The sequence below is a fragment of the Entelurus aequoreus genome, linkage group LG11, assembly GCF_033978785.1.
Source record: "Entelurus aequoreus isolate RoL-2023_Sb linkage group LG11, RoL_Eaeq_v1.1, whole genome shotgun sequence".
Taxonomy (NCBI): domain Eukaryota; kingdom Metazoa; phylum Chordata; class Actinopteri; order Syngnathiformes; family Syngnathidae; genus Entelurus; species Entelurus aequoreus.
Window position 1 is genome coordinate 41,820,142 of NC_084741.1, and position 16,012 is coordinate 41,836,153.

Below are 16,012 nucleotides of genomic sequence, written 5' to 3' on the forward strand. Positions count from 1 at the left end.
TTACAAAGTGGATAAATGGGCTCTGACTCAGACTCTGGCTTGGACTCCATTGGGCTAATAGTAATTCTTGTGGCAAAACTACTACCAGCTGACTTAGAGTGTTGTGGCTTTACAGAAGGTCTAGCGTTAGCCTTTCCTATGCTGGCTGACTGCTCCTGTACCCTTAGCTCTCCAAAGACTGGATGGGCTGCCACACGAGCTTGCTTTTCTATAAAGCTAACCAGGTCTAAAACCCTCACCCTGTGATTGTGCTCTTCCTGCTGCTCATAGGCTTTGTTGCGCCATTTCTCCTTCAGCTTGAAGGGCAACTTAAACGCAATGTTTCTCATATTGGCCACTGTGTCCAGTTCGTCCATGTACTCCGTCTCCTCCATGGCATTACAGCAGCTCCTGAGGAACAAGGCGTACTCCTGCAAGGATTTGGAATCCTCTGCCCTAATTTGAGGCCACGTCTGGACCTTATCTAGGTAAGCACAGGCAATTTTAAAGTCATGACCAAAGTTCTCTTTTAATAACCTTTTGGCTTTCTGGTAGCCTCTGTCTGGTGACATATATTCACAACTTTTGACTAGCTTTTGAGCATGGCCCTTTGTGTAATGGATGAGAAACTGCAACCTGTCCCTGTCATTGTCCGTTTTACTTTCGACCTTCGACATTCAAAGGAATGGATGAATGACTTGTACTCCAAGATTTGTCCCTCAAAGAGGGGAACACTTCCTTGTGGGAGAGTGGACAGAAGCTGCTGTTTCACAAGAATCTTAGTCAGTTCATTTTGGGCTTCTAGAATTTTGATCAGCTGATTGTTCTGTGTTGAGCTGGGGGTGGCTTGTTGAGATTGGAACTGGAAACTGGCAGGCACAGCTTGGTGAACGGGGGCCTGCTGGGGATAGAGACCGGCAGGCTGACCTGGGGCCTGCAGAGGTAGAACTGGGACCTGCTGCAGTTGAGTTGGGGCCTGCTGAGATTGGGGTTGGAGGTTGGCAGGCTGAATTGGGGCCTGTTGAGGTTGGAACTGGAAACTGGCAGGCACAGTTTGGTGAACGGGGGCCTGCTGGGGATAGAGACCGGCAGGCTGACCTGGGGCCTGCAGAGGTAGAACTGGGACCTGCTGCAGTTGAGTTGGGGCCTGCTGAGGTTGGAAGCTGGCAGGTGGAACTTGGGGTATAGATGCATCGAACAGAGTAGTGGGGAACTGCATATGAACTCCTTCCTTGGGCCTAACCACTGGGCTTCCCACAGGTGAACCACACCTTGATGGATCAAATGCTGCCCCTGTAACTGCTGCTATCTGATCTGCACCATGCACCACTAAACCTTCTACTTCCCTCAATCCAATCCAATCCAATCCACTTTATTTATATAGCACATTTACACAACAAGAATGTTTCCAAAGTGCTGCACAGCCATGTTAAAAACAATATTAAAAACAATATTAAAAACTATATTAAAAACAATATTAAAAACAATATTATGCTACACCAATGACTGAATAAAAACAAAGAATAAATGAATAGAAAACCAATACAGAGACAATATAAAAAATAAATATGATTAAAAACGATTTTAAAGGGTGAAACCAATTAAAACAGTAAAATAGACATCAAAATTTATAACCCTAACCCTAACCACACAGGACAACAGAGGACAGAAGACCACACAACTCACGTAGTGTTAAAAGCCAAAGAATAAAAGTGGGTCTTTAGACGAGACTTAAAACACTCCACTGTGGGAGCAGTTTGAACATGGAGGGGCAGAGTGTTCCAGAGTTTAGGGCCGACCACAGAGAAGGCCCTGTCTCCCCTGGTTTTAAGTCTCGTCCTGGGCACCACGAGCTGGAGCTGGCTCTCGGACCTCAGAGCGCGCGCAGGAGTGTAAATTTGGATGAGGTCCGAGATATACTGAGGTGCCAGTCCATGTAAAGCTTTAAAAACAAACAGCAAGGATTTAAAATCAATTCTAAAATGAACAGGGAGCCAGTGCAAACTCCGAAGAATTGGGGTTATATGCTCACGTTTCCTGGCCCCTGTTAAAAGTCGTGCTGCCGCGTTCTGGACTAACTGCAACCGGGAGAGAGTTTTTTGGCTAATGCCAGCATAAAGTGCATTGCAGTAGTCTAGGCGACTTGAAATAAAAGCATGCACGACTTGTTCAAAAAGGTTAAAAGATAAAAATGGTTTTACCTTTGCTAAAAGACGAAGATGATAAAAACACGATTTTAAAACGCCATTGACTTGTTTGTCAAATTTAAAATCGCTGTCTATAGTGACGCCAAGGCTGGTGACTTTGGGACGCACATGATTTTGCAATGGTCCCAAGTCAGTGAGGGCCGGACCAAAAACTGAAATTTCCGTTTTTCCCTCATTCATTATTAAAAAATTCTGGGCTAACCAAGCCTTGACATCACATAGACAGTCAAGTAGTTAATTTTAGCATTAGCCGCCTCTATTTCTGTTTTTAACTCCAAAGCCTCTCTTTTTTCCCTGCACATTAACTCCTGTTCTTCAATATTATGCTTTTCCTGCAACCTTGCTGCCCTGGCTGTCAAAGCAGCCATTTCCGCCTCCGCTCTAATCCGCAATGATGAAGAGGAATTAATGGACGACCGTCCTGAACTGGAGGCCTTGACTGATGCCTCCCTGCTTGACACTATGCCTGGGTGACCAGTTAGTTCATGCCTATATAGGCTGTCCGCCTCCTCTAAATTGTCCTTAAAATGACCAGTTATGAAATCACTGTCTTTAAATATAGCAATGTCCTCGGGTGGAGGAGCACAGGTGTGGGTTGAGGGGTTTTCAAGATCTGATATCCATCGGGACACCTCAGCTTCAAAGGCATCTACAAGATCAATTTTAGGCTGATACCATGTTTGGTCATCAGCCCTTCGCTCGTCTGGCTCTAAACCTTCAGAATATGATCTGTGCAGAGATTTACCGTATTTTTCGGAGTATAAGTCGCACCGGAGTATAAGTCGCACCGGCTGAAAATGCATAATAAAGAAGGAAAAAAACACATATAAGTCGCACTGAAGTATAAGTCGCATTTTTGGGGGAAATTTATTTGATAAAACCCAACACCAAGAATAGACATTTGAAAGGCAATTTAAAATAAATAAAGAATAGTGAACAACAGGCTGAATAAGTGTACGTTATATGACTCATAAATAACCAACTGAGAACATGCCTGGTTTGTTAACGTAACATATTATGGTAAGAGTCATTCAAATAACTATAACATATAGAACATGCTATACGTTTACCAAACAATCTGTCACTCCTAATCGCTAAATCCGATGAAATCTTATATGTCTAGTCTCTTACGTGAATGAGCTAAATAATATTATTTGATATTTTACGGTAATGTGTTAATCATTTCACACATAAGTCGCTCCTAAGTGTAAGTCGCACCCGGCCAAACTATGAAAAAAACTGCGACTTATAGTCCGAAAAATATGGTAAACTCCATTAGGAACTCATTAAACTTGCTCATATTTTTTTTCACTTCTTTTAAAGCCTCTGCATCCCCCATCAAATTGCGCACAATGTTCATTCGCCTTGTTATGTGTGACATTTTGCCTATTCTGGCGGCGCGCACACGGGAAGCCTCCTGTGCGATTGTCGTCATTTCCCCTCCTTCGGCTGAATTATTAGCTGACATTTTCCTTTTAATCAACAAAAATCCTTCACTTGGTACATCAAAAAACGTTTACACTTCCAAGCGAATATAAATGGTTCCAAAAACAGTCTTTATCTTTTTGGGGAATTAAATGTCCGTCGCAAGCCCGTCACCAAATCACCTTAATGAAAGAAGTCCTTTGTTCTCCTGCACCATGTGCCTTGGCCTTGCTTCCTGTCAGGTGCACAATCCCGTCAGCTGTATTTCACGGCACGTCTTTGACAATTTGAAGTGGCATAAAACACTGAAAGTGATTGTTCCTATAACCCAGGGGCGTCACTAGCTTTTAAGGACAGGGGGGGCTTAGCCCCCAGGAGATGCACAGGATGCGAGCGAACGTAGCGCACAAGCACAAAACTTCACAAACGGCTAACAAAGACTTAGAAATTATTCATTGTTATTATTATTATTTCAGTGGGTTTATTTTCAATGTGTGTTCAGTACAACAACACACATGGGTTTGCACAGTGACATTTTGTTTACAGCATCAACAAGAAACAATGACTTGCATGATCCTTCAAGATACACTGAAACACAATGAAAGTCATGGCATTAGCCTCTATGTTATTCATTCACAACATAGAGGCGAATGCCATGACTTTAGCTCACAATACAATAATTGTTTGTTCCCAAATATTTTGAAGTTGCACAGATTACATTTTGGGCACGTATGTGACTAAAATGGTTGTAAATTCAAGTCCTGGAAATATTACCTAATTACTTGAATCAAAAAGTAATATCTGAATCGGGATAATTTGGCTTATATATATATATATATATATATATATATATATATATATATATATATATATATATATATATATATATATATAAATATTATGGCAAGCCATTAAGGGAATTAAATGTATATGGAAGTCTGAATAGAAATGAGAAACGTTTATATGTACTGTAAATAAGAAAGACTTAGAGTCCGTCTGCTGATCTGAAAAAGAGCCAAAGCTGTCAAAGAGCTGAGGGACCATCTTCAAAGTGCAATGCTGAAACAAATGCAAACAATAAAATGTAACTTCCAGGGCATGAGAGTAACGTAGTCCCGTCGTCCCGGGGACGGTAAAAAAAATGCATGGGACGAAATTAAATGCTTTTAACCATTTTTTTTCTTTGTCTTTTTATATATTTATTCATTTTACATTTTATATTAAATGTCTTGGTTTTTCCTCCCTCTGAAAATCCTATGAAATGTTTAACAAGCCATCCTATAATAATACAACAGCTATTAATGTAACAATACAATAACACAAATATATTTAATGATGGTTTTTTTTCATTATTTTAACAATAGGCTAATGTATATTACTTTATATAGATTCTACAAGAAACACAAAACTTAAAAACTAAATTATTTACAATTGCAGACACAAGGTTTCATGCAGCTTCACCCATTGAAGACGGAAGTCCACGCAGGAGAAAAATGACTACAAAGATGGTGTCTGGGTTTTTCTTATATATATATATATATATACACATATTAAGTCTTTCATACATATATATATATATACAGGTATATATATATATATATATATATATATATATATATATATATATATATATATATATATATATATATATATATATATATATATATATATATATATACAGGTATATATATATATATATATATATATATATATATATATATATATATATATATATATATATATATATATATATATATATATATATATATATATATATATGAAAGACTTAAAGGTATACTAGAGGATGTTGTGAATCATGTTGACTATTGGTTCTCCTAATTGTCAATCATTCTGGTGATGTTACGTAAGGACATATATATATATCAAATAAAACAAATGGCTTATCGATAAGCCATTTTTTATTTATTTATTTATTACAACGCCAAAATAGGCCTAACAACGCCAATGGTTGTAATTCTGTAGCACTTTGAGATTTGGAATCAAATGTAAATTAGATTACAAATACAATCTATTATACAAATAAATTATATATATATATATATATATATATATATATATATATATATATATATATATATATATATATATATATATATATATATATATATATATATGTCCTTACGTAACATCACCAGAATGATCGACAATTAGGAGGACCAATAGTCAACATGATCCACCCAGAAATAAATAAAACAAATGGCTTATTGATAAGCCATTTAAAAAAAAAATTGTTTAAATATTTATTTATATGTATCATTATTCTTCTACTCCCCTTTCAAGTAGAAGCCTCTCTCCTCTTACTTGTTGTGCTCCTCTGCCCTGACTCCTACAGGTCAATAGGGGTTGTGGAGTGATTATTATTATTATCTACTAATGATAGTCATACAGTATGTGAATGAGCTCAGCTCCTGTTCTCCTCCATGTGTAAAGTGAGAAACACAGCTGATGCTCCAGAAGGAAGTAACCCCAAAGATAGCAAATGGTAAAAAAGAGTGCACATTTAACATTATAAATAACCAGGACCTTCATGATGCATTTCAGGCTAACTAGCTAACTAAGTAGCAGCATTGTTTTAGAGCGGGAATGTAACTTTTTGTCAAACACAGACCTGGTGTAAAGTGGAGCTAATACAATTTACTACAAGCAGTGATGAATACTTACTTTCTTGAAAAAGTTGATGTCCATTTTGCATCCGTTCTTGTTCTGCAGTGCTGTGTGCTAATGTGCTTCGTACACCTGCAGGACCACAAGCAAGGTCGCAGAGAAAATGCGGACTGGATTTTGAGTGATGTGGGCATTTTCTATATGAACAAGTCCAAGGACCGCAAGCAAGGTCGCAGAGAAAAGGCGGACTGGATTTTGAGTGATGTGGGCATTTTCTATATGAACAAGTGGAATGGATTGGATACCGACGCACTAAAGGGGCTCTCTACCTTACGCTATGAAGTAAAGGGAAACTGAGTGAATAATGACAGGTTATATGATTATTTATTTAAACTCATATTCGGGCCACTTTATAATGAATATGTTGGCATGTATTTGTAAAAAAAAAAAAAAAAAAGATTTTTTATTTTCTTAACACCACATTATTTAGGGGGGCTTAAGAGTATTTTAGGGGGGCTTGAGCCCCCCTAAAATAGGCCTAACAACGGCAATGCTATAACCCCTGTTTCAAATGTTTGTTCCACTTGGGGCGCGGGCATCTTGTCTGACTCACACCATACACAGCCTTCCTTGTCACGTATTCTTCCTTTTCCCGCTATCCATCCACTAATTCAAACTGATCCAGCAGCGCGATTGAAGATTGTTTTATTTACAAAAATCAGGGAACAGAATACTCGGGAAACAAAATAAATGGTAGCCTATATAAAGCCGAGGTCTACAGAGAGGTGAGGTCAAAGACGGTATGCTGGTGCCCGACTGCCAATCACGCTCCCGGCGCACTCCTGCCCCTTATAGGCCTGCGTGGTTACTTTTCACCACCTGCAAAGGGTGCACACTGACATACACACATCAATCACTCAAAATAATAAAATAAACATGGATTCAAGTATGCCGCAGTATTTGCCCGCGTCCACCTCATGTTTGATGTGGTCGGTCAGATAGAGAAGGCATTTGTCAGTGGAGTGGTTAGTTCTGAAGCCGGATTGGAATTTGTACATGAGTTTATTAGTGGCAAGGTAACTATCGACCTGTTCATAAACTATTTTCTCCATTACTTTCGAAATCGAACTGAGAATAGAAACAGGTCGGTAGTTGCCAGGTTCCAATTTGCTTCCTTTTACACTGAGGTGTACATCTGCTGAATTAACTCAAACAAATCTAGCACGCTAATGTTAGCTTGCTAAAATGCCAACTGTAACATGCGGCAAGTACCAAAAATATATTACCGTATTTTTCGGACTATAAGTCGCAGTTTTTTTCATAGTTTGGCCGGGGGTGCAACTTATACTCAGGAGCGACTTATGTGTGAAATTATTAACACATTACCGTAAAATATCAAATAATATTATTTAGCTCATTCACGTAAGAGACTAGACGTATAAGATTTCATGGGATTTAGCGATTAGGAGTGACAGATTGTTTGGTAAACGTATAGGGGTCGTTTTTTTTATAGGGTGCCATTTGGACTTCATAACTTGTAAAAAATAAATAGTTGATTTACCAATATTTTTATGTTCTATTGTATACATGACATATGTAACTTGCTGAAAAACATATTGGTCGAACTCAGGCACCTAAATCATAGTATATTTAGCTATATTAATGAGAGGTGACACACGGGATATGTCCACTCTGTTAAGGACATATGCATAACAGCATACATGTGCATCCTTATCCGTTATACTATGCTGCTTCTGCTGTGAATTGGTGAGAGAACATGCTGAATTTACCACTGAAATCGTAACACTTCACACTGAAAAGCATTAACACTGTACTTTTAACACCAATGTATTTGCTGTATATGATATTTTGCAACAGCAGTGATGATTAACCAAGAATTATGAAAGAAACTGCTGTTGAATGCATAATAGCACTACATATACATTGTGATAAGTCAACATTACTATATACATGTCCACTCTGTTAGGTTGATGTCCACCGTGTTAGTTGAATGAGGCTAACACGGTGGACACTAACACGGTGGACATTTTGAGCTAAAGTTAGCCTTCAGCCTGCCTGTGTTAACATAACAGCTAGCATGGACTTGAATAATTGATAAGAAATCTATAATTTCACACAAACATGTTTTGAAAAATTTCAATTTGATTGATCTCCTTATTATTTAGGCCTAACAGAGTGGACACGTTATGTTCAACCACATTAAATTCACTTCATAAAAACATCAACATCAGATAGTAAGAGAGCTAAAAAACCACACAGCTTACCAGAGTTGAGTTTCCCGCCACTGGTGTGATGTTACCTGATGAGAATGATGTCACTGACAAATGTGGTTGTTTTCTTAAAGGGACAGTAACGCAACTTAACAGAGTGGACAGCGACCACAGGGACAGACATAGAACCTTATTTTTTTGTAATTCTTTTTACGATTTTGATAATATACACCATATGACTAAAGAGAGCTTGTCTATGATAATTATATCATAACAAAAAAAAATTAAAAATATATGTTTTTATTTGTTATTTTCTAGATTAAAGTTGAATAAACAGCACCAGGGACATGGCAAAATCGCATAATAGAACTTTAACAAAAGCTTTAAAAAATATATATTCTAATGTTTGAAGCCCATATCACTGTATTTATGATAGACAACAATTTACCATACACAAAGAAACTAATGGAATGAGCAATTGTAAATATTTTGAGAAAATATGACATGATTTATACTGGGGACGCAAAAGGCACCATATAAAAAAAATGACCCATAGCATGTTCTATATGTTAGTTATTTGAATGACTCTTACCATAATATGTTACGTTAACATACCAGGCATGTTCTCAGTTGGTTATTTATGCGTCATATAACGTACACTTATTCAGCCTGTTGTTCACTATTCTTTATTTATTTTAAATTGCCTTTCAAATGTCTATTCTTGGTGTTGGGTTTTATCAAAAAAAATTCCCCCAAAAATGCGACTTATACTCCAGTGCGACTTATATATATTTTTTTCCTTCTTTATTATGCATTTTCGGCCGGTGTGACTTATACTCCGAAAAATACTGTACTCTTGAGGTGTGAAACCTGAAAAATGTTTCAAATTAGCATGCTTTAAGTACTAAAATATGACTGAGGTGTATGCCTACAAAATTAGCTTTAAAAAAAAAAAGCTAGCATGCTAATGTTAGCATGCCAACAAATAGCATTCGTCAAGTAACAAAATATTTGACGCTGAGGTGTATACATGCAAAATTAGCCAAAAAGCTAGCATGCTAAAATTAGAATGCTAATGAAATAAGCGGCACTATTTGTAAAACAATTTGCACTGAGCGTAGTCTATAAAATCCGCTACACCTCCCTGATACCGAAGTACATGTCAAACTACTTCCTTAAAGGCCTACTGAAATGAATTTTTTTTCTTTAAACGGGGATAGCAGATCCATTCTATGTGTCATACTTGATCATTTCGCGATATTGCCATATTTTTGCTGAAAGGATTTAGTAGAAAACATCGACGATAAAGTTGCAACTTTTGGTCGCTGATAAAAAAAAGCCTTGCCTGTACCGGAAGTAGCGTGACGTCAAAGGTTGAAAGGCTCCTCACATTTCCCCATTGTTTACAATGCAGCTAGAGCGATTTGGACGGACTAGAATGCAGTGCAAGACGTATCTTTTTTCGCTCTGACTGTAACTTAGGTACAAGCTGGCTCATTGGATTCCACACTTTCTCTATTGTGGATCACGGATTTGTATTTTAAACCACCTCGGATACTATATCCTCTTGAAAATGAGAGTCGAGAACGCGAAATGGACATTCACAGTGACTTTTATCTCCACGACAATACATCGGCGAAACACTTTAGCTACGGAGCTAACGTGATAGCATTGTGCTTAACTGCATATAGAAACAAAAGAAATAAACCCCTGACTGGAAGGATAGATAGAAAATCAACAATACTATTAAACCATGGACCTGTAACTACACGGTTAATGCTTTCCAGCCTGGCGAAGCTTAACAATGCTGTTGCTAACGACGCCATTGAAGCTAACTTAGCAACCGGACCTCACAGAGCTATGCTAAAAACATTAGCTATCCACCTACGCCAGCCAGCCCTCATCTGCTCATCAACACCCGTGCTCACCTGCGTTCCAGCGATCGACGGTGCGACGAAGGACTTCACCCGATCACAGATGCGGTCGGCGGCCCGGAGACGGAGGAAGTTAAGGTGAGTTTGCCGGCTAGCGCGTCTGCTATCCACCTCAAAGTCCTCCTGGTTGTGTTGCTACAGCCAGCCGCTAATACACCGATCCCACCTACAACTTTCTTCTTTGAAGTCTTCATTGTTCATTAAACAAATTGCAAAAGATTCACCAACACAGATGTCCAGAATACTGTGGAATTTTGAGATGAAAACAGAGCTTTTTGTATAGGATTCAATGTGTCCGCATACTTCTGTTTCAACGATTGACGTCACGCGCATACGTCATCATACATAGACGTTTTCAACGGAAGTTTAGCGGGAAATTTAAAATTGCACTTTATAAGTTAACCCGGCCGTATTGGCATGTGTTGCAATGTTAAGATTTCATCATTGATATATAAACTATCAGACTGCGTGGTCGGTAGTAGTGGCTTTCAGTAGGCCTTTAACGTAAATGACTGCCATAACCACAACACCAGAGGGAGCTCCACTAACCACGTTAAACCCAGATTCCGATCTAAGGTCTTAACTCATTCTCTTTCTATGCCACATCAATACGGAATGCACTCCCAACAGGTGTAAAAGAAAGGGCATCTCTATCCTCCTTCAAAACCGCACTAAAAGAACACCTCCAGGCAACTTCCACCCTAAACTAACACCCTCCCCTCCCTTCGCCTTCCTCATCGTACCTCTTTGGATTGTAAATAATCAAATGTAGACACTTTTTCTTATAATTTCTGATCTCTCTCTCTATGTCCACTACTCGCTGTACATATCCTACCAAGTCAGGCCTACACTGTTCCAATGTCCATTTCTCTGATGATGCAATTGTTGATGACTGAAGTGTTGATATCAACCAAACTTAACCCCCCCCTCCATATCCCACACCCCGGATTGTAAATAATTAAATGTATATACTCTGATGATTATCTTGTGTGATGACTGTATTATGTTTATAGTATATATCTTTATCATGAATCAATTTAAGTGGACCCTGACTTAAACAAGTTGAAAAACTTATTTGGGTGTTACCATTTAGTGGTCAATTGTACGGAATATGTACTTCACTGTGCAATCTACTAATAGAAGTTTCAATCAATCAATCAAATGTTATGGATTGTCGTGTTGAGTCAAAGAAATATGAAGGCATGTTAGAAGAAGGTGCTTTTTATTGAGGATGGATACAAAAGGGATTGAGCAGAGTGCGGTACATCAGACGGTGAAGGTGCATTTATAAAAATCCATCCCTTTCTTTTGCTAAACCAAGGCGTTCATCACAACCCTGCGGCTCGGCTTCAATTTGTGAAAGAGCTCCTGCAGCATCTTGGCGTCCTCCGTGGCGTCGTGGGCGTTGTAGGTCTTGTCCAGGAAGCGCTCCACCATGTACCTCTGAGAGTAGCTGGGGAAGCGCGGGAAGAGATGCTTGCTCAGCAGGAAGGTGTCCAGGAAAAAGGGCACCAGGCTCTGGAACTGCTCCAGCAGGGTGAACTCCTTCAGCGCCCTTTTGAGCACGGGGGCGTCGAAGCGGGCGGCGTTGTGGGCCGCCAAGTACACGGGCCCGCAGAAGGAGCGCAGGAAGTCGATGAAGGAAAGCAGCGCCTGCCACAGCGGGACGGTGGACACGGGCTCGCCGTGGAGGAACAGGGCGCCGCCCGTGACCGAGAACCCGGTCAGCCTGGCGGCCTCCTTGGTGATGTCGCAGCGCGGGACGGTGAAGGCGTTGAAGACCCGCTTGCCGTAGACGGCCGATATCTGGATGATGTCACACACCTGCGTGTCTGCGGGACCGGGAACACGGGGGTTAGCTCCTCTGACGACTTGGCCGCCAACACCATGTCCGTGCAGAATACTTTTGTTGTCATATTGGACTTGAAAACAGTCCCTAGATTTACCATACTTGCCAACCTCGAGACCCGAGGCGTTCCCAGGCCAGCCGGGAGACATAGTCTTCCCAACGTGTCCTGGGTCTTCCCCGTGGCCTCCTACCGGTCGGACGTGCCCGAAACACCTCCCTAGGGAGACGTTCGGGTGGCATCCAGACCAGATGCCCGAACCACCTCATCTGGCTCCTCTCGATACGTGTATATATATATATATATATATATATATATATATATATATATATATATATATATATATATAGCATACCCCTTCCCCTGGATGAACTGAAATTATTTTTCCCAATCATTTTGGAACTTGCAAGCGTACTTCTTCTTACTCGTCGTCGCCATGTCTCTTCTTCGTTCTTCTGCTTCGTCTCTGTTATGTTTTTGAACATTACTACTTGCCGTAGTTTTGAAGCAATGCATGATGGGAAATCTGGATGTTGTGTGTCAGTGTATTAACGTGCCGGCTGGAATAAACACACGCTGAGAAATAGCTCCGTGCCTGCTTACTTTATGAGTTATAGATAAACCTATGGATAACAGAGACATATATAATAGTCTCCTTTTCAGGTGAGAGAGGACGCTAAAGGCACGCCCCCAATATTGTTGTCCGGGTGGAAATCGGGAGAAATTCGGGAGAATTGTTGCCCCGGGAGATTATCGGGAGGGGCACTGACATTCGGGAGTCTCCCGGGAAAATCGGGAGGGTTGGCAAGTGTGAGATTGACAGTGGTGCGCTGGAAAGACTACAACTCTACATTTCACGGTAAAAAAAAAACGGTCAAAAACTGTTAGTTTTACCGTAAAAAAAAAAAAAGCGATACCATTTACTGTAAAAACGACAGCCAACATTTTGAAATAAAAAATGGCAGCTGAGTCGGCAGAATTGTAGTGTAAAAAGAACTGCAGTCGCCTTTTTCCACTCTCAGTAATTCAGTGCAATGTTGATGTTCAAATTTAGGCTGCTAGCATTTTAGCCTAAAATTGACAGATTTTTTTCCCCCCCATTCCAGCAAATTGAATTTAAAGTGGATGTATTGTTGCCCATGGCAACCAGCGAGGGTTTCAAAGGTGAGTTGGCAGCCAAATTCAAAGGAAATATTTGCTTTTGGTGCTACTTCCGAGTCGGAAGATATGTTGAAGCGAGTTGGAAGCGAGTTGGAAGCTAGTAGAAAGTTATTTGTAAGCTAGTTGGAAGCTAGTTGGAGGCTACTTGGAAGCTATTTGGAGGCCAGTTGAAAGCTAGTTGGAAGCTACTGAAAAGATAGTTGTAAGATAGTTGGAAGCTAGTGGAAAGATAGTTGGAAGCTAGTTGGAGGCTAGCTAAAAGCTAGTTGAAAGCTAATTGGAAGCTAGTGGAAATATCGTTGAAGCTAGCTAAAAGCTAGTTGGAGGCTACTTGGAAGCTAGTTGAAAGCTTATCGGAAGCAAGTGGAAAGATATTTGGAAGCTAGTTGGAGGCTAGCTGAAAGCTAGTTGAAAGCTGATTGGAAGCTCGTTGGAGGCTACTTGGAAGCTAGTTGGAGGCTAGTTGAAAGCTATTTGAAATATATTTGGAAGCTAGTTGGAAGCTAATTGGAATCTAGTTGAAAGCTAGTTGGAAGCTAATGGAAAGTCAGTTGAAAGCTAGTTGGAGGCTAGCTAAAAGCTAGGTGAAAGCTAGTTGTAAGCTAATTGAAAGTCAGTTGAAAGCTAGTTGGAAGCTGGTTGAAAGCTGATTGGAAGCTCGTTGGAGGCTACTTGGAAGCTAGTTGGAGGCTAGTTGAAAGCTAGTTGAAATATATTTGGAAGCTAGTTGGAAGCTAATTGGAATCTAGTTGAAAGCTAGTTGGAAGCTAATGGAAAGTCAGTTGAAAGCTAGTTGGAGGCTAGCTAAAAGCTAGGTGAAAGCTAGTTGTAAGCTAATTGAAAGTCAGTTGAATGCTAGTTGGAAGCTGGTTGGAGGCTAGCTAAAAGCTAGGTGAAAGCTAGTTGTAAGCTAATTGAAAGTCAGTTGAAAGCTGGTTGGAAGTTAGTTGAAAAATAGTTGGAGGCTAGTTGGAAGCTAATTAGAGGCTAGTTGGAAGCTAGTTGAAAACGAGTTGGAGGCTACTTGGAAGTTAGTTGAAAGCTAGTCGGAATCTAGTTGAAAGCCAGTTGAAAGTCTGTTGAAAGTTAGTTGAAAGCTAGTTGAAAAATAGTTGGAGGCTAGTTGGAAGCTAAGTGCAATCAAGTTGAAAGCTAGTGGAAAAATAGTTGGACGCTAATTAGAGGTTAGTTGAAAGCTAGTTGGAGGCTACTTGGAGGTTAGTTGAAAGCTAGTCGGAATCTAGTTGAAAGCTAGTGGAAAAATAGTTGGACGCTAATTAGAGTTTAGTTGAAAGCTAGTTGGAGGCTACTTGGAAGTTAGTTGAAAGCTAGTCGGAATCTAGTTGAAAGCTAGTACAAAAAATGCTGTAAATTAATTAGAAGCTCGTTGGAGGCTACTTGGAAGCTAGTTGAAAACTAGTAGAAAGCTAGTTAAAAGCTAGGGGAAAGATAGTTGGAAGCTAGTTGGAAGATAGTTGAAAGCTAGTCGGAAACTAGTTGAAAGCCAGTAGAAAGCAAGTTGTAAATTAGTTGGAAGCTCTTAGGAGGCTACTTGGAAGCTAGTTGAAAGCTCGTAGAAAGATAGTTGGAAAGTAGTTGGAGGCTAGTTGAAAGCTAGTTGGAAAATAGTTCAAAGCTAGTGGAAAGATAGTTGGAAGCTAGTTGGAGGCTAGTTGAAAGCTACTTGGAAGCTAGCTGGAAGCTAGTTAGAGGCTACTTGGAAGCTACTTGGAGGCTATTAGGATGCTAGTTGAAAGCTAATTAGAAAATAGTCGGAAGCTAGTTGAAATATATTTAGAAGCTAGTTGGAAGCTAATTGGAATCTAGTTGAAAGCTAGATGGAAGCTAATTGAAAGTCAGTTGAAAGCTAGTTGAAAAATAGTTGGAGGCTAGTTGGAAGCTAATTGGAAGCTAGTTGAAAGCTAGTTGGAAGCAAATTGGAATTTATTTGAAAGCTAGTCAAGTTGAAAGCTAGTTGAAAGATATTTGGAAGAAAGTTGGAAGCTAATTGGAGGCTAGTTGAGAGTTAGTTGGAAGCTAATTGAAAGTCAGTAAAAGCTAGTTGGAAGCTAGTTGAAAGCTACTTGGAAGCTAATTGAAAGTAATTTGGAAGCTAGTTGGAAGCTAGTTAAAAAATAGGTGGAAGCTAATTGGAAACTAGTTAGAACCTAGTTGGAAGTTAATTGGAAGCTAATTGGAATCTAGTTGAAAGCTAGTAGAAAGATAGTTGGAAGCTAGTTGGAGGCTAGTCGGAAGCTAATTGGAAGCTAGTTGGAGGCTACTTGGAAGTTAGTTGTAGGCTAGTTGAAAGCTAATTGGAAACTAGTTGGAAGCTAGTTGAAAAATATTTGGAAGCTAGTTGGAAGCTAATTGGAATCTAGTTGAAAGCTAGTGGAAGCTAGTTAAAAGCTAGTGGAACGATAGTTGAAAGCTAGACGGAGGCTAGTTGAAAGCTAGTTGGAAGATAATTGAAAGTCAGTTGAAAGCTAGTTGAAAGCTAGTTGTAATCTAGTTAAAAGCTAGTTGAAAAATAGTAGGAAGCTAATTGTAGGCTAGTTGAAAGCTAATTGGAAACTAGTTAAAAGATAGTTGGAAGCCAATTG

At 39.6% G+C, this 16,012-nt stretch overlaps 1 protein-coding gene across 1 annotated transcript in view; it reads right to left on the reverse strand.

Annotated features, from left to right (window-relative positions):
- Positions 1-11,612: 11,612 nt before the first annotated feature.
- LOC133660133 (DNA polymerase III PolC-type-like) overlaps positions 11,613-16,012 on the reverse strand; it is an 8,047-nt gene continuing 3,647 nt past the window's right edge. The window contains exon 3 of the mRNA XM_062063310.1: positions 11,613-12,233. Within this exon, the coding sequence (XP_061919294.1) occupies positions 11,713-12,233 (521 nt within the window). The 3' untranslated portion in view covers positions 11,613-11,712. The remainder of the gene's footprint in view (positions 12,234-16,012) is intronic.